The sequence below is a fragment of the Coregonus lavaretus genome (assembly GCF_964263955.1).
Source record: "Coregonus lavaretus genome assembly, chromosome: 8".
Taxonomy (NCBI): Eukaryota; Metazoa; Chordata; class Actinopteri; order Salmoniformes; family Salmonidae; genus Coregonus; species Coregonus lavaretus.
In genome coordinates this window covers 37,462,403-37,489,057 of record NC_139995.1, presented here as the reverse complement: position 1 = coordinate 37,489,057, position 26,655 = coordinate 37,462,403, and the positions used below count along the sequence as shown (strand labels likewise).

The following is a 26,655-nucleotide window of genomic DNA, read 5'->3' as shown; positions in this document are numbered from 1 at the left end:
ACCTGGATGCAAAAATAGTTATACCTGGAACCAAAACGGGATCTCCCATGGGGACAGCCGAAGAACCATTTTGGAAAAAAAAATTCTAAGAGTGTAGACTATTGAGATGTCGCAAATACATTAGTAAGAAAAACAGTCACTCTTTGCTTATTATTAGCAACGTTGTTACAATGTTGCAATCGTGCATGCAGCATGGCGACGCCACATTAGCTAAGCTAGCTAGCTAATAACGTTAGCTTTAGAAAACGTTCCCTGCTTGGATTTCACAGTTCCTGTCTTGTGAGGTACAGGCATTGTGTCAAAGAGATTGATAAGAAATACAGTCTTAATGTATTGATAACACTATACAACTTTTCTAAAATAAGGGAAATTAAAAGTTTTCAAGCTGCTAGTGCAACTCCCTAGCCAGAGTACCAGTCTCTTTAGCTAACATTCCACTCCTTGCGGATGACAAGGTGTGGCTAGGAGTCGAACGTTAGCTAAAGAGACTGGTACCCGCTACAACAGTGTATCGGTTGCCGTGGCAACCAACCTGTCTCGGACTGAGGTTGCTGTGGAGCAAGAGCGCCTTCAGCTGTCCTTTGCATGTCAATGCAATGTTGTGATATTCCAAATGTAGCCTACATTTTGTAGCTAGTTGTAGTTAGGTTTTACAGAACGGAGGGCAATTTTCTAACATTTTGCATGCATCGAAAGAGTAAAATGTATCGAATGATCCATACAAATATACCAGGCGATTGTATAGTATGCCTAGACTATATGTCAGATAATAGGCTGTATATATAAAATATATCAAATACTATATAATATTTAGTTTTATTGTCGACGTTGTTCTTGTGATTTCCTAAATTTATAATTTTAATGCATTAGCTCATCTTGCCATCACTCGTCCATGATTGGACGGTGGTGTCATGAATAATGCAAATACTTTACCAGACCCGGAAGATGGTATCGACGTATCTGTCTGTTTTGGTTGAGTCACCTCTGACCATGCCTTAGCTACTGATGCCTTACTGAGTGACTATAGGCAGAAAACAAACTAGCATCATGCAAACTAACAGATAATTCTTGCGACAAACTAAGGACTTATTTGAGTATTTTTGTGCTTACAAATATTTAATCTTACAAAGGTTTGGCGGTGTAACGAACGATTCGTCAAAATGATGAAGGAGGAAGAAATGGATAGGTTCCAAGTACCCCCAGTTACAGAGGCAGAGACACAGCCCTTGGTAAGTGTAATGTGTTGTAGCGTTTATTGTTACATTTTAGTGTTCAAATTATGTTGAAATTAAGCCTAGAATTACAATGTAAATGCGTGTACGGGTGGTTTGTCGAACATCCTTGTCATACAGATAGCCAGCGACTAGTGTCGCTTGCTGGCGGTGGGTGGGTGCCCATTCTATTTGACAATGTCAATCAATGATTTTATGGAGTCCTCCCTTGCATTGCTTCTGACCGATAACATTTGATTGAATGGACTTCGTTAGGCCATCATTGCCATCGATTAGTCTTTAACCAAACTGGTGACGTTATTTCTTGTGAATTGGGGAGGGGAAAGAGCTCGCTTCGATATGTTGACGGTTGCTGCTGGCCGGGTGAATAGGTGCTGTCTCCAGTTGATGCATAGTCCCAGCCGATGATTTATACGCCAGATGACAAATCTGTTTTGAAGCCACCGCGCCTCCATCTTGGCACTCCTCCACCATCGTAAAAAATAATAATCTGGAGGCTATAGAAATGCATTCACTAGTCTACATTTGTTTTTGCCTTAATTCTATTACAGACACCTTAATGCATACCAGCGGCGACCCGTCATTCAGGCCAGGTGGGGCAGAGGTGTTGCTGCCTGTTTTACATGTTATTTTGGCATTAATACGTGTCACACATCAGTTTGCAAACAATGTAAAAAAATAAAATATAATTGAGTTAAGGAGGGCTCTTTTTTGCTTTTTTGAGTAAGGCAGCTTAAAAATGCAGGTGTTTCAGCCTAGCTCAGTGCTTTCTGTGGTGGTGGGGCAGCCAGCGGAAAATACGGAGCGTAGGGGTTGGTAATGTTCTCTAGTTGGCTGTGATTGGCTCAGTGTTCTGTCACTCATGGGGACACTACCTCACCGCACAATCTACAGGGAGAGCTCGAAAATTCAAGCCCCTTTGGTGCTGCCATAGAGTTACATTAGAAGTGCCCATCCTAGAAGGCTCAAGGTCATTGGCCACAGATAAAATGACGTCAAATCACGTTATATCTACAGTAGCTTTGATTGGACTGATCATGTCAACATCATACTTTCAAAATATTAGCTAGCAAGCTAGCAGTCATCATCATGAATCAAGTCGACAATCTACTGGCAAGTCCTTATCAATCCTTGTCATATGAAGAGAGATTATAGGTAAAACGTATCGGTGCTCATCGGCCATTGGACGTAAACATTACACAACAAGTTGGAAATCACAAATTTAACAATGAGTGGTTTGGAAGTAATCAGTGGCTAACTGCAAGCAATGCAAAGCAATAACTAGCCTGCTATTCAGTGGAGTGGATGTGTGGTCCAAGTCTGGGTTTAAGGGTCTCTTTTCCAAGCTTTAAAGGATAAACATTCAACATTGGCCATGCTGTCAATCCAGCATGACTTCTGCAACTTTCAAAACAACTGGAAACTCGGAACTGGGAAATCTCAGACTTCAGTGAGTTCAAGACAACTGGGAACTTGGAATTCCAAGTCAGGAACTCGGGCCTCTTTCTAGAGCTCCGACCTGAAGATCACTAACGTCATGATTCAACCTTGTTTTTTTTCCAGAGTTCCCAGTTCTTGAAAGTACCTTAAATCCAGAGAATGCCAGACTTTGATGACAAAGTTTGACGACAAAATTTGCCCATGAAGGACCGCTGCGCCACCTTCCTGTTCAAGTGAGCACAATACAACTAGGGGAGTCTAAAAATGTATTGTATGCTGCTGCATAAGTGATGTAATATGCCAGGGAGATATGTATACTGTAGCTAAGAAAGTAATACTAAGTGTATGTTGTGTAGTAAGATGTTAGTAGCCCATGTGCCTCACCCTAATAATTTGGTCCCTTTTCCCCTTATAATTTAGCCTACTGTTCTGACTTGGTGGTGCAAATGTAGCCTATAGCCTGTTTTCGAAAAATGGCATAATCGAATATTGTAATAGCTTTCATTGTCTGCTTATATGCCCCCTTTATTTATCCTATGGTTCTGACTTGGTGTACAGGGAGGGAGAATGTTGTGTTCGGCCCATGTTCTGTATTCTGTCGCTGTACATTTCAAAGTGCTGAACAAATAGTTATATTGACTACGTCCTAGCGCGCTCATGAATGTCTTAATCGAAATAATGGATTGCCTCTTATCCGCTCGTCGTCCCCTTATGCCATAGTTTGTACATCTCAATTGTCAGTAGAAACCACATTTGTTTAAGCAAGTCAGCTATATCAAGTATATATATTTTTAAAGGCAGTAAATGAGGCTGAATGAACTGTTTCGCTGCCAGGCAAGGCTCTGCTGATAGCCAGGTGTAACAGTGGTAAGGTGTTGGGACTGCTGTTGGGACAGCATTATGTAGGCCCTAACAGTTTGTGGGCACCGTTTGTCACAGTTATAGTTCAATTCATGTATTGTTTAGTGTTGTGTAGTGGCTTTGCTGGCATGTACAGTGAGGGGAAAAAAGTATTTGATCCCCTGCTGATTTTGTACGTTTGCCCACTGACAAAGACATGATCAGTCTATAATTTTAATAGTAGGTTTATTTGAACAGTGAGAAACAGAATAACAAAAAAAAAAATCCTGAAAAAAGCATGTCAAAAATGTTATAAATTGATTTGCATTTTAATGAGGGAAATAAGTATTTGACCCCTCTGCAAAACATGACTTAGTACTTGGTGGCAAAACCCTTGTTGGCAATCACAGAGGTCAGACGTTTCTTGTAGTTGGCCACCAGGTTTGCAAACATCTCAAGAGGGATTTTGTTCCACTCTTCTTTGCAGATCTTCTCCAAGTCATTAAGGTTTCAAGCCTGACGTTTGGCAACTCGAACCTTCAGCTCCCTCCACAGATTTTCTATGGGATTAAGGTCTGGAGACTGGCTAGGCCACTCCAGGACCTTAATGTGCTTCTTCTTGAGCCACTCCTTTGTTGCCTTGGCCGTGTGTTTTGGGTCATTGTCATGCTGGAATACCCATCCACGACCCATTTTCAATGCCCTGGCTGAGGGAAGGAGGTTCTCACCCAAGATTTGACGGTACATGGCCCCGTCCATCGTTCCTTTGATGCGGTGAAGTTGTCCTGTCCCCTTAGCAGAAAAACACCCCCAAAGCATAATGTTTCCACCTCCATGTTTGACGGTGGGGATGGTGTTCTTGGGGTCATAGGCAGCATTCCTCCTCCTCCAAACACGGCGAGTTGAGTTGATGCCAAAGAGCTCGATTTTGGTCTCATCTGACCACAACACTTTCAACCAGTTCTCCTCTGAATCATTCAGATGTTCATTGGCAAACTTCAGACGGGCCTGTATATGTGCTTTCTTGAGCAGGGGGACCTTGCGGGCGCTGCAGGATTTCAGTCCTTCACGGCGTAGTGTGTTACCAATTGTTTTCTTGGTGACTATGTTCCCAGCTGCCTTGAGATCATTGACAAGATCCTCCCGTGTAGTTCTGGGCTGATTCCTCACCGTTCTCATGATCATTGCAACTCCATGAGGTGAGATCTTGCATGGAGCCCCAGGCCGAGGGAGATTGACAATTATTTTGTGTTTCTTCCATTTGCAAATAATCGCACCAACTGTTGTCACCTTCTCACCAAGCTGCTTGGCGATGGTCTTGTAGCCCATTCCAGCCTTGTGTAGGTCTACAATCTTGTCCCTGACATCCTTGGAGAGCTCTTTGGTCTTGGCCATGGTGGAGAGTTTGGAATCTGATTGATTGATTGCTTCTGTGGACAGGTGTCTTTTATACAGGTAGCAAGCTGAGATTAGGAGCACTCCCTTTAAGAGTGTGCTCCTAATCTCAGCTCGTTACCTGTATAAAAGACACCTGGGAGCCAGAAATCTTTCTGATTGAGAGGGGGTCAAATACTTATTTCCCTCATTAAAATGCAAATCAATTTATAACATTTTTTACATGCATTTTTCTGGATTTTTGTTTTGTTATTCTGTCTCTCACTGTTCAAATAAACCTACCATTAAAATGATAGACTGATAATTTCTTTGTCAGTGGGCAAACGTACAAAATCAGCAGGGGATCAAGTACTTTTTTCCCTCACTGTATCTAAAAATTTTGGGGGGAGTTTGCCCCACCAAGATTTACATGCTAAAATAGCCACTGATGCATACTTTTAAATTATATTATGTGAGCTAAACACAAAAATAAACATTTTTTTGTTTTCTAATGATACAGTCCCTACAAAATAAAAAAGTACTTAAATACATGTAATTTTGTCCTTGAAACATTTAATAGAAATACTGTAAAATTATATTCATTCCTATGGATAACTGCTCATGGAGAGTGCCAATATGGCCAATATATAGCATCAGCAATCCAGGGTTGATATACATTATTGGTCCCAGCCCCAGTCTTAACCCCAGCCTCAGCTGATGCATAGCCCGAAGTGGTTTAATAGAATGTCTGGTGGTGATGGTGGCAAGAGCTTTTTTGCTTTCTCTCTTCTTAATCCTCATACTACCAACATATTTTACATACATGGATTAACAGCTGGTGTCATTTTGACCCCAAGAATAAACTATTGGCAAAAGCAACAAACATTGCAAAATATTAACTTCATTCTTATCAAAACATCATTAGACGTAAATAATGTTATCTGGAAAAAATATAGAGACTGTTATTTTAGTAAAATGATAGTAATTAGCATATTATGTCAAATTTAAAATGTACTTTTTCCCCTTAAATAATGTGCATATTTTTTCCAAATTACAATCCACATTAGTACTAAAAAGCGAATTAATCATAATTTGATTGTAGTATCATTTAGTTATTATTAGCATTTTGAAGTAAATATGAATTTGGTCATTTTTGTGTGGTAAAAACAACTGCCATTTAAACGGACGGTACACTAACATTAGAAATATACTTAATTTTATTGACAAAAAGTGATTCATCCATTGATCCTGAGAGACAATGACCAAAAACATGGCTTAGCTTTCTTTATTTACTTACACCAAAGCCAGCATTAGCATTGCTGCTAGTGAAATAATGGGAGTGGTAGGGCCTATGGCAGGATGCTTCAAAAAGCATTCCCAAATCCTCATTCACTTCAAACAAAATGTTATAGCAACCCAAATACCATAAGTTGCACATATATAATATTGGAGGATATTATAGGAATTCTGATATTTCTATAACATTTCCCGTAGAATAACTACTTTTCGGAGAATACACACCAATACAGCTCTCTGTGTAGATTCAGTGTATCTGAGTTTTGTATTACAGTTCTACCAAGTATTCATACCACTGACAGACTTTGTATACCATTGGAATATATTTTATATGCACAGAAATAAGGTAATTTTGGTTTTGTACACAGGCATACGATACGTGGTATAGAAAAGTAATCTTAGGCGAGAACATAGGGAGCTATATCTCCGCAAATGATCTGTCTATCTGGTCAAAATCACTGATACAGGATAACTTGTTATTATGTCTCCAGAGACATTTGGAGTCAAATAAAGGTGCCGGAATTATGTGTTTTGGGCTGGGGTTAAAATGACCCCAAAGGACTTGAATTAAAAAAAAAATCCATATTGATACAGAAATACGGCTGTTGCCGTGACCCTATTAATGCCACACCTGCAGTCATGAGTCATGAATGCAGTAAAATTCTACGTGACCTTTGAGTCACGGTAATCTTCTCTTATGACTCTGGACATGCTTTGGTAGTACCCAACTTGCTAATGACCATCAGGTCCTAATGGCCTGTTACTCAGGGCTCTATTTTCCATCTAACCACTCTGACATCAATGCAAATGCAATTAAAAATCACATCAAACACTTATCATCAAAACAGTATCATGCTTTTAAAACTCACTTCACTGTGATGATCAATTTGAAGAAAGAAGTTCAACACCAGGTTGAAACAGAGTGGAAAACATGGTCATTGTGGATGTTGTTTCAAATCTTAACACAACAAAATGGACAGCTTTCTAAGGTGATGATTAATTCAAAACACCCATACGCATAGGCTTATGAGCCCAAGCCCGAAGAAAACCCAGAATAAAAATGATGATTGTGCCGTTATACAATACATAGTCTACCGCATATTACACATTGCAGAAAAATATGAAACAAAACTGATTTAAGATGTCTTTGGTACATAACTGGCCTATACTCCAAAATTAAACATTTGAGTAATCGCCTTTGAGTGTGGACTGTGTTATTATTCATACTCAATGGACGTGTTACCTTATGCTATACTCCTAAATGTTTATCCATAAGGCTGGGAGAAAACCTATAGCCCTAGGCAATGCAGTTGATTCATTGATTGTGCAGGGCGATTTTGAATAACCTAAAAATATTTTTGTAATTAATTGGGGGACACATTACCTTTTTAGCTGTACAGAAGAATATCTCACCACCATGTGTTTACATCTCCTCCTCTCTCTCCTTTATTCCTTTCTCGAGTGCACAGAGGGGCTGTCAACAGTTTAGTGAAATATGTTTCCATTGCGAAAACATGTTACTATTGATGTTCCTGAACAGATTTCACTTGTTTTCCCAAATTAAGCACTGGGTAGCTGCAGGAACAGGGTTGGAGAGCCTATAGCATACAAAGTTTTGGCAGAATATCTATCAGTGGTTGATGCGTGGAGTGGTATACAGTTGAAGTCGGAAGTTTACGTACACCTTAGCCAAATACATTTAAACTAAGTTTTTCACAATTCCTGACATTTAATCCTAGTAAAAAGTCCCTGTCTTAGGTCAGTTAGGATCACCACTTTATTTTAAGAATGTGAAATGTCAGAATAATAGTAGAGTGATTTATTTCAGCTTTTATTTCTTTCATCACATTCCCAGTGGGTCAGAAGTTTACATACACTCAGTTAGTTATTGGTTGCATTGCATTTCAATTGTTTAAATTGGGTCAAACGTTTCGGGTAGCCTTCCACAAGCCTCCCACAATAACTTGGGTGAATTTTGGCCTATTCCTCCTGACAGAGCTGGTGTAACTGAGTCAGGTTTGTCGGCCTCCTTGCACGCACACGCTTTTTCAGTTCTGCCCACACATTTTCTATAGGATTGAGGTCAGGGCTTTGTGATGGCCACTCCAATACCTTGACATTGTTGTCCTTAAGCCATTTTGCCACAACTTTGGAAATATGCTTGGGGTCATTGTCCTTTTGGAAGACCCATTTGCGACCAAGCTTTAACTTCCTGACTGATGTCTTGAGATGTTGCTTCAATATATCCACATAATTTTCCTTCCTCATGATGCCATCCATTTTGTGAAGTGCCCCAGTCCCTCCTGCAGCAAAGCACCCTCACAGCATGATGCTGCCACCCCCGTGCTTCACAGTTGGGATGGTGTTCTTCGGCTTGCAAGCATTCCCCTTTTTCCTCCAAACATAACGATGGTCATTATGGCCAAACAGTTATATTTTTGTTTCATCAGACCAGAGGACATTTCTCCAAAAAGTACGATCTTTGTCCCCATGTGCAGTTGCAAACCGTAGTCGTTTTACTGTGGATATAGATACTTTTGTACCTGTTTCCTCCAGCATCTTCACAAGGTCCTTTGCTGTTGTTCTGGGATTGATTTGCACTTTTCCCTCCAAAGTACGTTCATCTCTAGGAAACAGAATGTGTCTCCTTCCTGAGCGGTATGACGGCTGCGTGGTCCCATGGTGTTTATACTTGTGTACTATTGTTTGTACAGATGAACGTGGTACCTTCAGGCGTTTGGAAATAGCTCCCAAGGATGAACCAGACTTGTGGAGGTCTACAATTATTTTTCTGAGGTCTTGGCTGATTTTATTTTGATTTTCCCATGATGTCAAGCAAAGAGACACTGAGTTTGAAGGTAGGCCTTGAAATACATCCACAGGTACACCTCCAATTGACTCAAATGATGTCAATTAGCCTATCAGAATCTTCTAAAGCCATTTAATTTTCCAAGCTGTTTAAAGGCACAGTCAACTTAGTGTATGTAAACTTCTGACCCACTGGAATTGTGATACAGTGAATTATAAGTGAAATAATCTGTCTGTAAACAATTGTTGGAAAAATGACTTGTCATGCACAAAGTAGATGTCCTAACCGACTTGCCAAAACTATAGTTTGTTAACAAGAAATTTGTGGAGTGGTTGAAAAACGAGTTTTAATGACTCCAACCTAAGTGTATGTAAACTTCTGACTTCAACTGTATATGGCAGACCAATCCAAACTCATCTCTCGGCATGTCCAGCCCACTCATTATCTCAGCAGCCAATCATGGCTAGCGGGAAAGTTGGTGTCTTTTTCTTTGGCTAAACCAACTAGGCTCGTAATTTAACAATTTTATTCATATTTACAGATGGCATACAAATTTGTTATTAAGGCACATGAAAGTTCACATGTTCCAGAAGGCATTTCTACCCCAAAACGCATTTTGATAAAAAAATGTTTTATGTATATGCCTAGTTTCCTAAAACGCGTCACAAATAATGTATTACTGTTTTTAATTTTTTATATATTTACAAAAATCTCTAAAAAATTCAAGGGGTCTTAATACTTTCTGAATGCACTGTATTTAACTGTATCAAAAAAAAAAAGTATTCTTCCCATCACTAATAATGAATAACATTAATGATGCTGGCATGGATTTAATGCTATTATCTGGTTACGCCTTAATAGTATTAATAGTGTGTGTGTGTGTGTGTGTGTGTGTGTGTGTGTGTGTGTGTGTTGGTGATAAATTAATTAGTTCCATCGTTGCCATTATTTTCTTCTCTTAGCCTGCTTCTTTTAAATTCTCAACATTGAAATTGACCTTAAATGAACTGAGATTAATTCCAAGCCTATTTGTGGGCCTATTCAAAAAGCTAGTTTTTTTTAGGCTACTTCTAGTCTGATTATGTTAAAGAAAATGCCATGTCTGTTCTCTAGTCTCTCCTCATTCAACTCCTATCAGAGAGTCAAAGAGCCAGCTGTTCTGTTGTACTGAGAGCTCTGTGCATTCTCATGCTAATCAGTTCATAGTGAATATTAAAGCACATGAATCAACTCGGCACCTGCTTCTCAAATATTCTGAAAAATCGACTTCACATGAATAAAAATAGCTGTCCTGTGTAGATTTATGGCTATAGCCTAGTCCTAGTTGGGCCAACACTCACTCAAACAGCACTATAGAATTATGACGTGTAGCCTATAATCCAAATACCACATCCAATTTAACTGACAGGATTTTGAATTTTCTGCCTAACTTTGACCTCTAGAACTCCGTAGGCCTACATTTACAAGATCCATCTGATCCTCCATTTTGCTCTAGCATTATAGCCTATGTTTTGCCCTGACGTCAGTGTAATTGCTGTAGGCCTAAGTCACGGTGCAGGCCTCACAAAACACTTGAGACTGTACTGCATACTAATTTCCAAGACAGGCTCGTAGCCGGGTCTCCTGATCAATCAGCCTTCACTGCCATTGGTCCGATGGGAGCCCAGATGGATAATCCCACCAATCCCCTGGCGGATGTGCCTCTTCAGCAACCTTGTGGCTCTTCATCATGATCAGACTGGCAGTAAAAATGCCTCTGAGGGGAGACGGGTTGGATGAAATGGAGACTGGGAAAGGTCGCTGTTTTTATCATAGGGGTCTCAGGGCGGGGGGCAGCTGTTTACATTGGTGGTCTTTGCTGACCAGAGTAGGCCAGGAAAACATGTCTAGTTTAACTGGAATGATGTCCTTGCATTCTTTAATCAAGCATGGATGTATGTAGAAGATGTAGCAGTGTGTGTTGATGATATATTAGCAGGGCTGCCAGTTTTAAAGCTAATGTCCTGCAATTCTACATATTTTCACATGGCTAAGGCCCATGACCAGGGTGGATTTTTATTTTATTTTATTTTATCACAGGTACGGTGTATTCAGGATTCTTTAAAGCTCAATACACACTCAAAACTCGACGACTTGGTTTGAAGTTACTTTGAAATTATTTGGACATGACATTTAGAGTATGCTAACCGAGGACATTGAATTACATTGTTTTTTGGGGGTAGAAAAATGCTAATATTAATGGTTGGTGGCAGTGGCTAACCATAGGATGGATTTGCAGTCTCTCCTTGCCCATAAGAATCCTACATGTAAATACAGTATGTAATTAATTTGGGTGAACTATCCCTTTAAAATAGGACCATAGAAAACCCTGTCTAGAGGCAGCTCTCCAAGAGGGTTGGCCACCCCTGATCTATGTTTCCCAAATACTGGGTGTTTGAATATGTTCGTGTGACATTTGATTTCTATAAATTACCCCACATTCAAGAAAAATCTAATGATTATCAATCTTCAGGTGGTTGAGGCTGATTTGCAAAACCCATCATCTTACTCTACATAGGCAAGATCTTTTGCATTTATGCCTACCGTTTCTGCCTAGCAGCTTGTGCACAATACTAAAATGCCAATAAAGGATATTTGATGCAAGGGGCATTTCAATATAGCCTATTCTCATGATTTAGCCTATATTCAACACTGTCCATAAATGCTTACAAAAATGCATAGCCCTCATTTAACTTAAATAATTAATTTGTTTAGTTTATTTCAAAGACACAAGTTGGCATATAAGATTTCAAATAGCATTATTACACTAGCAAAATTAGTAAGAAGTGAAACAATAATGTATGGGAAATAACAGTATTGTTCTTGCTGAGATAAGCACACTAATTTGTTTATAAAGTAGCCCATTGCAGGGGATGAGAATTGTTCTAATGACTTACATCAGCTATTGTGAAGACCAAATAAATTACAAGGTTAATTCAATCTGGGGCTGGGCTAATGCAAGTGGTGGATTAAATAACTAGGCTATATTATCACATGCTGTCATAAGGAAGCATTCTTCGACAGGGAAAGTAATGAATGTGTTGATTATGTGTACAAAACAGCACTACAAGTTGCCCTGCTGCTCTTTTCACAATTGAGTTCCTAAACTTTGATCAGCGGAGAACGAACGTACCTTTCCAGTCTGCCGTGGTATTACTACGCTCTAATCGTGACGGGCGTTTCTTTACAAACGCGCTTCCAATCGCCTTGTTCCCAGACCCTTACTAAACCAATCACAAGCTTCAATCTGCCGCGGTTCATAGTGCGGTGGCATGAAAATGATGGATCTCCCGGGTGAAGCTGCCATGGTTACATTTGCTTGTGATGTAGAATTCAAAACTAATTGGAGGCACAGTTGAAAAGTTAACGCACTGAATATACACTGGATTAATGAGAAAATAAAAGCAGTACTTTTTTCAATGCGTGAGAAATAAGAGGTGTGGCTTGTGAGCATGTGTCTCATGCCCAATGTGTGAGAGTTGGCATCACTGTATTAGTATGAGGTCTCTAAGATGTATCCCTCACACCTTATGCACAGTGAGAGCTCACTTCATCAACATACACACATACTGTATGCATCTTCTACATGCATGCATACTCATTTAAAGACATCAAGAACATAATTCCAGAACTTGACACATCATCCAGACTGTTCATCATAGTGCAAAGTGAGTGGAAATAGAAAACTTCAATATGTCTTCTCTCCAGCTGCTCAGACTTCTCAGTAGTTTAGTATTGTGGGAGCTGAGGTATAGGCCTAACTTTGTGAATGGGTAAAAGCTGGTGCTTAGAAAATATCATAAAGAAAATAATGGGTCTCTGTCACATAATGAGAATAGCCTGATGTTTGCAGGCTGTTACAGTGGGAATTGCTCATTGTTGTATTTCCCCATGTCCCTGTGCTCTGTAAGCACCAAGTTGTCAGTTTTGATGAATTAGTTCAGCTTTATAATGAGCAATACTTCGAGAGATGAAGCCATTGTTTGTGTCCAGTACCTGGCTGAATTATACTAGAGGAGAAAATGCTCTGAATCTGTTATTTAACACTTATTCTGAGAGAGAATGAGAAAGAGATTGTGTGTGTGTGTGTTAGTTGGTCTGGAGGGGCGTCTGCTAAATGACTAAAATATAAATCACAAAACCATTTGATGTTGGCAATTATTTTAATGATTACTTCATTGGCAAAGTGGGCAAACTTAGTCAGGAAATGCCAACAACAAACAGTGAGCCATCGTATTCATGCATTAAAAAAGAAGAAGAATGAAAGAAAAGCATTGGCAGTTTGAATTTTGTAAAGTGAGTGTGGGAGAGGTGGAAAAATTATTGTTATCGATCAATAATGACAAACCTCCTGGCATTGACAACTTAGATGGAAAGCTACTGAGAATGGTAGCTGACTCTATACCCACTCCTATCGGTCATATCTTTAATCTGAGTCTAGAGGAAAGTCTTTGTCCTCAGGCCTGGAGGGAAGCCAAAGTCATTTCGCTACACGAGTGGTAAAGCGGCCTTTACTGGTTCTAACAGCAGACCTATCAGCTTGCTGCCAGCTCTTAGCAAACTGTTGGAAAAAATGGTGTTTGACCAAACACAATGCTATTTCTCTGTAAACAAATTAACAACTAACTTTCAGCATGCTTACAGAGAAGGGCACTCAACATGTACTTCACTGACACAAATTACTGATGATTGGTTGAAAGAAATTGATAATAAGAAGATTGTGGGAGCTGTACTGTTAGATTTCAGTGCAGCCTTTGATATTATTGACCATAATCCTTGATGAAAACCTGCTCCAGAGCGCTCAGGACCTCAGACTGGGACTACGGTTCACCTTCCAACAGGACAATGACCCTAAGCACACAGCCAAGACAAGACAGGAGTGGCTTCGGAACAAGTGTCTGAATGTCCTTGAGTGGCCCAGCCAGAGCCCGGACTTTTAGAATAAGGCTGTAACGTAACAAATTGTGGAAAAAGTCAAGGGGTCTGAATACTTTCTGAATGCACTGTATGTCATGTTTTGTGTGTACCCCAGGAAGAGTAGCTGCTGCTTTCGCAACAGCTAATGGGGATCCTGATAAAATTCTACAATGTAGGCTATTGCTTAATTACATGTCTGTCTACAGTGTAGACTCAAAAGTTTTGAGAATGACACAAGTATTGGTCTTCACAAAGTTTGCTGCTTCAGTGTTTAGATATTTTTGTCAGATGCTACTATGGTATACTGAAGTATAATTACAAGCATTCCATAAGTGTCAAAGGCTTTTATTGACAATTACATTAACTTTATGCAAAGAGTCAATATTTGCAGTGTTGACCCTTCTTTTTCAAGACCTCTGCAATCTGCCCTGGCATGCTGTCAATTAACTTCTGGGCCACATCCTGACTGATGGCATCCCATTCTTGCATAATCAATGCTTGGAGTTTGTCAGAATTTGTGGGTTTTTGTTTGTTCACCCGCCTCTTGAGGATTGACCACAAGTTCTCAATGGGATTAAGGTCTGGGGAGTTTCCTGGCCATGGGCCTGAAAATTTAGATGTTTTGTTCCCCGAGCCACTTAGTTACAGTGAGGGGAAAAAAGTATTTGATCCCCTGCTGATTTTTAATGTTTGCCCACTGACAAAGAAATGATCAGTCTATAATTTTAATGGTAGGTTTATTTGAACAGTGAGAGACAGAATAACAACAACAAAATCCATAAAAACGCATGTCAAAAATGTTATAAATTGATTTGCATTTTAATGAGGGAAATAAGTATTTGACCCCCTCTCAATCAGAAAGATTTCTGGCTCCCAGGTGTCTTTTATACAGGTAACGAGCTGAGATTAGGAGCAAACTCTTAAAGGGAGTGCTCCTAATCTCAGCTTGTTACCTGTATAAAAGACACCTGTCCACAGAAGCAATCAATCAGTCAGATTCCAAACTCTCCACCATGGCCAAGACCAAAGAGCTCTCCAAGGATGTCAGGGACAAGATTGTAGACCTACACAAGGCTGGAATGGGCTACAAGACCATCGCCAAGCAGCTTGGTGAGAAGGTGACAACAGTTGGTGCGATTATTTGCAAATGGAAGAAACACAAAATAACTGTCAATCTCCCTCGGCCTGGGGCTCCATGCAAGATCTCACCTCGTGGAGTTGCAATGATCATGAGAACGGTGAGGAATCAGCCCAGAACTACACGGGAGGATCTTGTCAATGATCTCAAGGCAGCTGGGACCATAGTCACCAAGAAAACAATTGGTAACACACTACACCGTGAAGGACTGAAATCCTGCAGCGCCCGCAAGGTCCCCCTGCTCAAGAAAGCACATATAGAGGCCCGTCTGAAGTTTGCCAATGAACATCTGAATGATTCAGAGGAGAACTGGGTGAAAGTGTTGTGGTCAGATGAGACCAAAATCGAGCTCTTTGGCATCAACTCAACTCGCCGTGTTTGGAGGAGGAGGAATGCTGCCTATGACCCCAAGAACACCATCCCCACCGTCAAACATGGAGGTGGAAACATTATGCTTTGGGGGTGTTTTTCTGCTAAGGGGACAGGACAACTTCACTGCATCAAAGGGACGATGGATGGGGCCATGTACCTATATTATAAAAATCTTGGGTGTGAACCCCTTCCCTCAGCCAGGGCATTGAAAATGGGTCGTGGATGGGTATTCCAGCATGACAATGACCCAAAACACACAGCCAAGGCAAAAACAAAGGAGTGGCTCAAGAAGAAATACATTAAGGTCCTGGAGTGGCCTAGCCAGTCTCCAGACCATAATCCCATAGAAAATCTGTGGAGGGAGCGAGTTGCCAAACGTCAGCCTCGAAACCTTAATGACTTGGAGAAGATCTGCAAAGAGGAGTGGAACAAAATCCCTACTGAGATGTGTGAAAACCTGGTGGCCAAATACAAGAAACATCTGACCTCTGTGATTGCCAACAAGGGTTTTGCCACCAAGTACTAAGTCATGTTTTGCAGAGGGGTCAAATACTTATTTCCCTCATTAAAATGCAAAGCAATTTATAACATTTTTGACATTAGTTTTTCTGGATTTTTTTGTTGTTATTCTGTCTCTCACTGTTCAAATAAACCTACCATTAAAATTATAGACTGATCATGTCTTTGTCAGTGGGCAAACGAACAAAATCAGCAGGGGATCAAATACTTTTTTCACTCACTGTATCACTTTTGCCTCATGGCAAGGTGTTCCATCATGCTGGAAAAGGCATTGTTCGTCACCAAACTGTTCTTGGATGGTTGGGAGAAGTTGATCTCGGAGGATGTGTTGGTACCATTCTTTATTCATGGCTGGTTTGTTAGGCAAAATTGTGAGTGAGCCCACTCCCTTGGCTGAGAAGCAACCCCACACATGAATGGTCTCAGGATGCTTTACTGTTGGCATGACACAGGACTGATGGTAGCGCTCACCTTGTCTTCTCCGGACAAGCGTTTTTCCGGATGCCCCAAACAATCGGAAAGGGGATTCATCAGAGAAAATGACTTTACCCCAGTCCTCAGCAGTCCAATCCCTGTACCTTTTGCAGAATATCAGTCTGTCCCTCATGTTTTTCCTGGAGAGAAGTGGCTTCCTCGCTGCCCTTCTTGACACCAGGCCATCCTCCAAAAGTCTTCGGCTCACTGTGCGTGCAGATGCACTCACACCTGCCTGCTGCCATTCCTGAGCAAGCTCTGCACTGGTGGTGCCCCGATCCCGCAGCTGAATCAACTTTAGGAGATGGTCCTGGCGCTTGCTGGACTTTCTTGGGCGCCCTGAAGCCTTCTTCACAACAATTGAACCTCTATCCTTGAAGTTCTTGATGATCCGATTAATGGTTGATTTAGGTGCAATCTTACTAGCAGCAATATCCTTGCCTGTGAAGCCCTTTTTGTGCAAAGCAATGATGGCAGCACGTGTTTCCTTGCAGGTAACGATGGTTAACAGAGGAAGAACAATGATTTCAAGCACCACCCTCCTTTTAAAGCTTCCAGTCTGTTATTCTAATTCAATCAGCATGACAGAGTGATCTCCAGCCTTGTCCTCGTCAACACTCTCACCTGTGTTAACGAGAGAATCACTGACATAATGTCAGCTGGTCCTTTTGTGGCAGGGCTGAAATGCAGTGGAAATGTTTTTTGGGGATGAAGTTCATTTTCATGGCAAGGAGGGACTTTGCAATTCATTGCAATTCATCTGATCACTCTTCATAACATAACATAAAAACTGAGGCAGCAGACTTTGTGAAAATTAATATTTGTGTCATTCTCAAAACTTTTGACCACGACTACACAGTACCTGTTTAAATGTAGTAAACTGTGCTTGTTAAACTGAAGGCAGCAGAATGGAAGAACTATGCAAGGGAGGGAGTGGATATTTTCACTAGGTGCTATATAGGAGTTTCAGGCTCTGCCTGCTGTGCGGCGTGTTAGTGGTCTGTTGTTTCAACACGGCAGCCAGTTAGTTCCCTGGAGAGAATGCAGCGTTTTTTCAGCCTGCCTTGCAGGCCTCGCCCATGTGGGTTCTCCTCTCCGGCCTGCTTAGCTGGCTGTAACAGGGCCAGGCTTTTGGTGAACATAATGCAGGGCTCTGTCAGTGGAGTAGGCCGACCAGCCAGCCAGACCCTCAACCACCCAGCAGCTCTCGGCTGCGTCCCAAGTGGAACCCTATTCCCTTTATTGTGCACTACTTTTGACCAGAGGCCGGCTCTGGTCAAATATAATGCACTTTTTAGAGAATAGGATGGCATTTGGGACACTCTTCCCTCTCTCTCTCTTACCACTGGAGCTCCAACAGGAACCCCCTCTGTTCTCTCACAGATCCCCGAGTGATGTCACTCACAGAAAGCCTCACTAGCCTTCTCCCAGCCCAGCCTCACCAGTAGAGTGCTCTGGCATTGGCAACTGACCTTTGTGGGCCTATGTAGCCAAGTTGTATCTATGATCGTATGATATCCATGTTTTTTGTATGTTCTGTTTATCTGTGAATTAACCAATGCTATTAGGCCACACCCGGCCATGATTACAGACACCTGCGTGTGTCCTTTGACACTATATAAACTAGTGACCCGCAGTGTTTGTCATTATACCCTGATGAAGACAGCTTGTCTGTCAAAACGTTGGTTATTAAATTATTGCATCTGAGCTCCTAGAGTGTGCGGCTCTCCTTTTCTTTTTAAAGTGTTCTACTCCGTTAGCCAGCACCTCGCCTAAATAGGTGTGCGTTTCTTTCGCCTCTATATTGGCAACTGACCTATCAGAGTCACAGGCAGGCACACACACACTGAACAGTGGCCTCTGTCACCGGCTTTCACCTCACGTGAAGCCTGGGAGCAGAGGCTAACTAAACAGTAAAATATAAATATAAAGCCAGGATAGATGAGGGGAAAAGGTGCTCAAAGGGTCTGGGAAAGGCCTTTGGGCATGGCAAAATACCCCCCCGCCCTATTTCCACCTGTTGTGAAGTTGTTATGCTGCAATGGTCTGCCTGTTTGGGAATTGAAAATAGGGCTGTTGCATATGGAAGCTGATTTGTGCCGAGAGGTCAAATGTAAAACAACCACAGGGAATTTTGAAATTTGAACACATCTAATAGAAAATTACCAAATCAAACGTGGAAAAATGATCATCTGTTTTTGTTCTGCAGCAGGACCCAGCAGCATCCTCCACCTCTGAGGCCAACTCCGACATGAGAGAAGGTGAAACGGTGGCCATGAACTACAAGCCCTCCCCACTGCAAGTGAAAATAGGTGAGCCTTATTATAGCATCTCCACCAGACACACACACCTCTCCTCTCCTCACTCCCTACATATGTACAGCATCACTGTGCCTGTGTTCTACTAACACATGGTGACCTTCACTAAGGCCATCTCTGTCTATAGATTCTTTTATAATTCAGTCTGTCAGGCAATATACAGTATAACAACATACAACCACCAGCTGTAGCATTTGAGTAAATTCATAAGTAGAAAAACGGCTTCATTGCCAGAATATCCCTTTAATTAGTCAATTAAGTCATTCTCTCAGTCAGTAGTTAATCTATTATTTTGCAGCAATGCTGTGTTCTTTTAGTGAGCACAATAAATATTTATGATGGGCCTATACGACAGCGAGATTGAATCGTCACAGGTGTGATATGGCTTTTCTTCCAATTAGGCTACATGCAGCACTTCATGCATGAGACATGTAAAAAGGCAAGTTCTGCCAGATGCACTGAAGTTATTACATTCTTCTTTGGCATGAACTGTATCTCTGTAACATTATTCCTTTAAGCATAGAGCTTCAAAACAGGTTTTGTGTTCCTGACTGATCATGTCTAGGTTGAATATGAATATCTGGGCTGTTTCCTCCATGAATAGGCCTAATGAAGCTTTAGTGTATTAGATCTTCCTGAGCAATGCTATGGTTGTTTGGGGTTTATTGCCCAAAGCCAATACCCAATAGCCATTCTGCCAGAACCACATAAAGGTCCTCTTTGATTGACAGACAGTCTAGCAGTGACAGGCTGAATTTACTCACTGTATTCTGGGGCAACAACTTTGAAAGAGCAATGAGGTGACAACTTCCAAATAACCCTATCTCCCTCCCTCCCTCCCTCCCTCTGTTTCTCCTGCACTCAGTTGGTCAGCAGCACTGTGCTTCAGAGATTAAATAAATAAATAAATAAAGTGTCAGGTTTATGGTAATTAAGCTTTGCATCACAATAATCTCTTGGCAACCTGGTTATTCTCTACTGCACTGCAGGGGAATTCCAAGCACACATGCCACAGTGTGGAAGTCAAATAGAAGTCAAGCCCAAAGTTTACAATAACTACCCACATGCCCCTCCAGTAGGGCTAGGCCAATATAAGGTATCAATGACCACAGTGTTCTGTGTGTCAGCACAACCAGTGTTGCAGTGCAGTTGCCTACTAATATTGTTTTTAGTCATGTTCAGGTAGAAGGTAGTGATAGACCTGAAAGCTAACAAATAAATTATAGACTCACTAAAGCAGGGATGGGCAACTTATGATTTTTTTACTCAGTCGGGGTCTCAACTTACTGTTGCAAGTAATCATGGTCGAATTACCGGCAGAGGGGTCCCCACTGATTTTGTTAGCCAGTCTCACTCAGATATCATATTAAAAACTGCAATAATTTCTCTCCACCCTATGGCAAAATGTGTAGAATTGCAGGAAATTTGCTGTAAAACAACTAATGTTGCTCTCCTCCCCATGGCAAAATGAATAGAATAGCATGAATTGCAGACCGTTGAGCAACTGCAGTCCCTCATGATGAGTTCAGATTTTTTGTGTCCCCACCCCCATCAAAGTTGCCCATCCCTGCACTACATAAATAAAAGCAGATGAACAAGCAAATAAATTGAATACATTGTGGAAAAGGGTAGTAGTATTTCACCCGATACAGATCGAAGAAGGGGGATGTGGTTTACCGTCATCGTTTTACGTCAGATAGCGAAACGATTCCGTCTGCTCTGAAACAGGAGGCCCTGAGTTGAGTACTGTGTGTTGAATAGGAATGACGCCACGGAAGAAAATGGGGTGACAGTTTCATTTATTTGTTTTCCAACTATATGATGTCATCTCCTGTGATTGTCAGAGAAACAGAGAGAGCTGGCCAGGAAGGGATCAGTAAAGAAAGGCACCGTGGGGAGCCCCATCAACCACCAACCCAAGAAGAACAACGTCATGGCCAGAACACGGTAACAATGAAGATCACACTATTGGTTTCCTATGCTCTTAACATGCTGTTTTTATTATTTTGACCGAAGTCACGACAAGGCAGCTTGGTGCTTGGTTGACTTCTTTTGTCACATTTTGTACAGTCCATTCGATTTGAAATTTATAAAATGTTTGTCTGTAAACTCTTACCCAAAGAAAGATCAGCCATTCAAAGAAGTTCTACACCAACCCTGCAAGGGGACAGCCAACCAGTGTTTATGATGACACTTAACATTTAAAACACAAAACATACACCAAGACATATTTACATTTTAGTCATTTAGCAGACGCTCTTATCCAGAGAGACTTACAGTTAGTGAGTGCATACATTATTTTTTCTTTTTTAAAATCATACTGGCCCCCCATGGGAATCGAACCCACAACCCTGGCGTTGCAAACGCCATGCTCTACCAACTGAGCTACATCCCTGCTGGCCATTCCCTCCCCTACTCTGGACGACGCTGGGCCAATTGTGCACCGCCCCATGGGTCTCCCGGTCGCGGCCAGCTACGACAGAGCCTGGATTCGAACCAGGATCTCTAGTGGCACAGCTAGCACTGCGATGCAGTGCCTTAGACCACTTAGACCACTGCGCCACATATACCATTTATAATAAAACAGTGACTTTAGAAATTGTGTCCTTGTGGATTGTGAATGCTAAATTCAGACTCACTCTAGTAGAAAAACCTTAGGCCTGGTTCAATTTAACCCACTAACAGGAGCCCTTTCCCTTTGTCTGTAATCCTAGTCCCTGGGTGGATTAGCAGATATGTTAGAGCAGCTCCCCCTACACCCAGAGCCCCAGATTATAGGCAGTAGCCCCTTTAGCCTGGAGGCCAGAGATTAGCCCAAAGCGTTCTAAACAGGCTAGGAGAGTGCTAACCCCTGCTGTGGCTGACTGGGACAGCTGCTGCTGCTGAGGAGGAGGCTGGTTCATGCTATTTATGATATCCCAGTTTTGTCCCAGATTTAGCCACGTCTATTGTATTCAAGAGATCGGAAGAGAAACCCAGAAACCAGAATATCGTCATTTTTGCGCCACAGTAACTGGAAATTTGCTAAGATTTGACTTTGAGGAGAACCCCCATGTATCTTCTTCTAAATTTGATTACAGGGTTGGTGGCTCACACCTCCTCTTCACATACCTCCTATGTTTCGTGCTTCTAATCTCCAAGTATTTTCTTCTCTCCTCTTCTTTAGTTTGGTGGTGCCAAACAAAGGCTACTCCTCTTTAGACCAGACTAGCCCGGATGAGAAGCCCCTGGTAACGCTGGACACAGACAGGTAACAGTGAATATAATGTTACTCTGGGATTTAAACAAGGTGAGAAAAATAATCCTTATTGAAACCCATCTCACATCTTGCTAATGTCTTGGGCTACTTTCTCTAAAACTGGCGTCCAACAGCCCTGTTCCAGAGATCCACTGTGAGCCTTCAGCCTTTCAAAGCACAGCCACAATGCATGGGGAACTACTTTCCTGAATTCAATACAGCCTGAAAGAGTAGCCCCTGACAGAAAAAAAGAGTGACCTGACTGCTTTGCCCTGTTGGCAGTTACAGCTCCGCTCCGAGCCTCTCTCTTAGCAGGCAGAGGCATTCCCAAATGAGGGAAAAATCTGCTCCCAGTGTGCCGGATTAGAGGGCTTGTGATTTGGACCGCCGGGAAAAGAGGTTCAGGGTCCTCCCTCCTTCTGTGCTCCCTGCACAGTGTAGTAGCGTGGGAGACAGATGGTCTATGTCCCAAATGGCACCCTATTCCCTTCATAGTGCATTACTTTTGACTAAGGCCCTGGTAAAAAGTTGTGCACTATAAAGGGATGCATACATGGGTCCCCCACCCTGTGTTGTTGTTGTTGTTGCTGTTTTCCATCATGTTCTCAGCCGATGTCAAACTCCTTTACTGATCTCAGCTTTCTGGCACCCATCCCAATGATGATGTCATGTGCTCTCTCTCTCTCTGACACACAGAGACACTTGTTTGTCTCCCTTATTTCAGCTATGCATGCACACTCACTCCCTCAATTATTACTTTCTGTTGTTCTCTCTTTGTCTCTTACACACACTCTCATTGTTGTACTCTGTCTCTCTCACACACACACTTTTGTTTTATGTCATGTGCCCTTACTCGAACACACGCACACTAAGAAACACGTAAACGCATGCATTAATACATGAAAGTACATACAGTACGTGTTTGTGCTGAGTTTGTTTGCTCCATAGCACAATATTGTATTATTTACATACGTTTGACTTATTTTACTGTCACTATCAATCTTGTTTGTGTTGCCCCCTGGTGTTAGGGAGGTCCAGGTATCTGACTATTCATATTTTCTTGTTTCAGTGACGATGACTTTGACATGTCCAGATACTCTTCGTCTGGATACTCCTCAGCCGAGGTGAGATGTCTGAGGTACCAGGTATCTATGCACTACATACAGCTAATATCACCTCAACCCGTTATAAGCTGTCATAAGCACTACATAACCTGTCATAACACTTCACTGTCCTGCTTATGTTAATTCCCATGGCCTCTATCCTGTAACCTGTATCTCATCTCCTCGGACCACCATTCAATTTAGTCCATTTATAACTAAGGAGTTTCTGTCAGTCATGATTTATCCATACATCACATTCAGTACCATTCATTTCTATTCATGTGTTCGTCTATATGTGTTCGTCTATATGTGTTCGTCTATATGTGTTTTAGTAGTCATTTTCTCCTTATTGTCTCACTACAGTTTTATCTTTTGACACCATTACTTGGTGTTAGGTGTACGACTATACAACGACTAGCACTAGCACGACCCATAGCATTTTTATAGTTCCGTATGATGTACCTAAAAGATGTAAGATTTCAACTCAATAATGAGATGTGTGGTTCTTATTACTATGATTGAGAAATGATCACGTTTTGGCCTCTGTCCCCTGCAGCAGGTCAACCAGGACCTCAACATCCAGCTCCTGAAGGACGGTTACAGGCTGGATGAAATCCCTGATGACGAGGATCTGGATCTGATCCCGCCCAAATCAGTCAATCCCACCTGCATATGCTGCCAAGCCACCTCCTCCTCAGCCTGCCAGATCCAATAGCACCTCCCATAAAATATGCCATGACTCTGCCCCCTGCAGTGAGCTCACCTCACCACTGGGGCGGCGACAGGGAGAAAGAGTGCAACGATCGGAGGGGGAGAAAAAAACAGAAGAATAGGTCTATTGGAATTAGTGTGGATATGAAAGGGTGAAAATGCACAAAAGATGTACTAAGAGTAATTGGTTCCTCCTATGGTAGGACATGTGTCTATTACGTTCCAGTGAGGTACTAGGGTATTTTTGTCTGAGGAGTATTAAGAGGCAGCTTTACCCTGTCTCATCTTGGAATAAAACACAAGGGTGAAAGAAGGACTCAAGAATGCAGTGTGTCCAAGATGGCCTGTTGTGGAATAGATCTTCACCTTTGCATGTCCTCCTGAAAGTCTTTGTTTCAGTTACGGTCCATATGGAGGGATTAACAGCGAATGTACTGTGAGCATAGAAAATAACAAACATTTGATTGAACAGAATGAATAGCTGTCTGAGTGTGTAATATGTCCAAAATCAAACATGTTCAGTATCAAAACATTTAGAAGATGTAAGGAAATACAGCTACATACATAAACACCATGGAATCACAAATGTCTGGCAAATACACTACATGGCCAAAAGTATATGGACACCCCTTCAAATTAGTAGATTCAGCTATTTCATCCACACCCGTTGCTGACAGGTGTATAAAATCGAGCACACAGCCATGCAATCTCCATAGACAAACATTGGCAGTAGTATGGCCTTACTGAAGAGCTCAGTGACTTTCAATGTGGCACCATCATAGGATGCCACCTTTCCAATAAGTCAGTTCGTCAAATTTCTGCCATGCTAGAGCTGCCCCGGTCAGCCGTAAGTGCAGTTATTGTGAAGTGGAAACGTCTAGGAGCAACAACGGCTCAGCCGCGAAGTGGTAGGCCACACAAGCTCACAGAACGGGACCGCTGAGTGCTGAAGCGCATAGCGCATAAAAATCATCTGTCCTTGGTTGCAACACTCACTACCGAGTTCCAAACTGCCTCTGGAAGCAACATCAGCACAAGAACTGTTCATCGGGAGCTTCATGAAATGGGTTTCCATGGCCGCACACATGCCTTAGATCACCATGCGAAATGCAAAGTGTCGGCTGGAGTGGTGTAATGCTCGCCGCCAATGGACTCTGGAGCAGTGGAAATGCGTTCTCTAGAGTGATGAAGCACGCTTCACCATCTGGCAGTCCGGCGGACAAATCTGGGTTTGGCGGATGCCAGGAGAACGCTACCTGCCCCAATGCATAGTGCCAACTGTTACGTTTGGTGGAGGAGGAATAATGGTCTGGGGCTGTTTTTCCATGGTTTGGGCTAGGCCCCTTAGTTCCAGTGAAGGGAAATCTTAACACGACAGAATACAATGACATTCTAGACGATTCTGTGCTTCCAATTTTGTGGTAACAGTTTGGGGAAGGCCCTTTCCTGTTTCAGCATGACAATGCCCCCGTGCACAAAGCGAGGTCCATACAGAAATGGTTTGTCGAGATCGGTGTGGAAGAACTTGACTGGCCTGCACAGAGCCCTGACCTCAACCCCATCGAACACCTTTGGGATGAATTGGAATGCCGACTGCTAGCCAGGCCTAATCGCCCAACACTAATGGGCCCGACCTCACTAATGCTCTTGTGGCTGAATGGAAGCAAGTCCCTGCAGCAATGTTCCAACATCTAGTGGAAAGCCTTCCCAGAAGAGTGGAGGCTGTTATAGCAGCAAAGGGGGGACCAACTCCATATTAATGCCCATGATTTTGGAATGAGATGTTCGACGAGCAGGTGTCCACATACTTTTGGTCATGTAGTGTATTTATTTAATGTTTCCAATTCCAAGCACCTCGCAAGTTGAAATGCGAAGCCAGTTTTGATTTGAGGAGATTTGCAGCGGTCTTACTTCTATCCTCTATCATTTCTGATCAGATTTTAATTATTTCCCTGTTGTCGTGATACATGTTTAACCCCCTATACAGTGGGGAGAACAAGTATTTGATACACTGCTGATTTTGCAGGTTTTCCTACTTACAAAGCATGTAGAGGTCTGTAATTTTTTATCATGGGTACACTTCAACTGTGAGAGACTGAATCTAAAACAAAAATCCAGAAAATCACATTGTATGATTTTAAAGTAATTCATTTGCATTTTATTGCATGACATAAGTATTTGATACATCAGAAAAGCAGAACTTAATATTTGGTACAGAAACCTTTGTTTGCAATTACAGAGATCATACGTTTCCTGTAGGTCTTGACCAGGTTTGCACACACTGCAGCAGGGATTTTGGCCCACTCCTCCATACAGACCTTCTCCAGATCCTTCAGGTTTCGGGGCTGTCGCTGGGCAATACGGACTTTCAGCTCCCTCCAAAGATTTTCTATTGGGTTCAGGTCTGGAGACTGGCTAGGCCACTCCAGGACCTTGAGATGCTTCTTACGGAGCCACTCCTTAGTTGCCCTGGCTGTGTGTTTCGGGTCGTTGTCATGCTGGAAGACCCAGCCACGACCCATCTTTAATGCTCTTACTGAGGGAAGGAGGTTGTTGGCTAAGATCTCGCGATACATGGCCCCATCCATCCTCCCCTCAATACGGTGCAGTCGTCCTGTCCCCTTTGCAGAAAAGCATCCCCAAAGAATGATGTTTCCACCTCCATGCTTCACGGTTGGGATGGTGTTCTTGGGGTTGTACTCATCCTTCTTCTTCCTCCAAACACGGCGAGTGGAGTTTAGACCAAAAAGCTCTATTTTTGTCTCATCAGACCACATGACCTTCTCCCATTCCTCCTCTGGATCATCCAGATGGTCATTGGCAAACTTCAGACGG

At 42.1% G+C, this 26,655-nt stretch overlaps 1 protein-coding gene across 1 annotated transcript; it reads left to right on the top strand.

The window, feature by feature from the left end:
- Positions 1-1,160: 1,160 nt before the first annotated feature.
- Positions 1,161-23,824, top strand: LOC311133279 (protein FAM219A-like; the record flags this gene model as incomplete). The annotated part of the gene is made up of 6 exons (XM_084166766.1): positions 1,161-1,229; positions 18,660-18,762; positions 20,613-20,715; positions 21,935-22,018; positions 23,076-23,151; positions 23,666-23,824. 6 exons carry the CDS (start codon positions 1,161-1,163, stop codon positions 23,822-23,824), a joined length of 594 nt encoding a protein of 197 aa, XP_084022892.1.
- Positions 23,825-26,655: the final 2,831 nt, after the last annotated feature.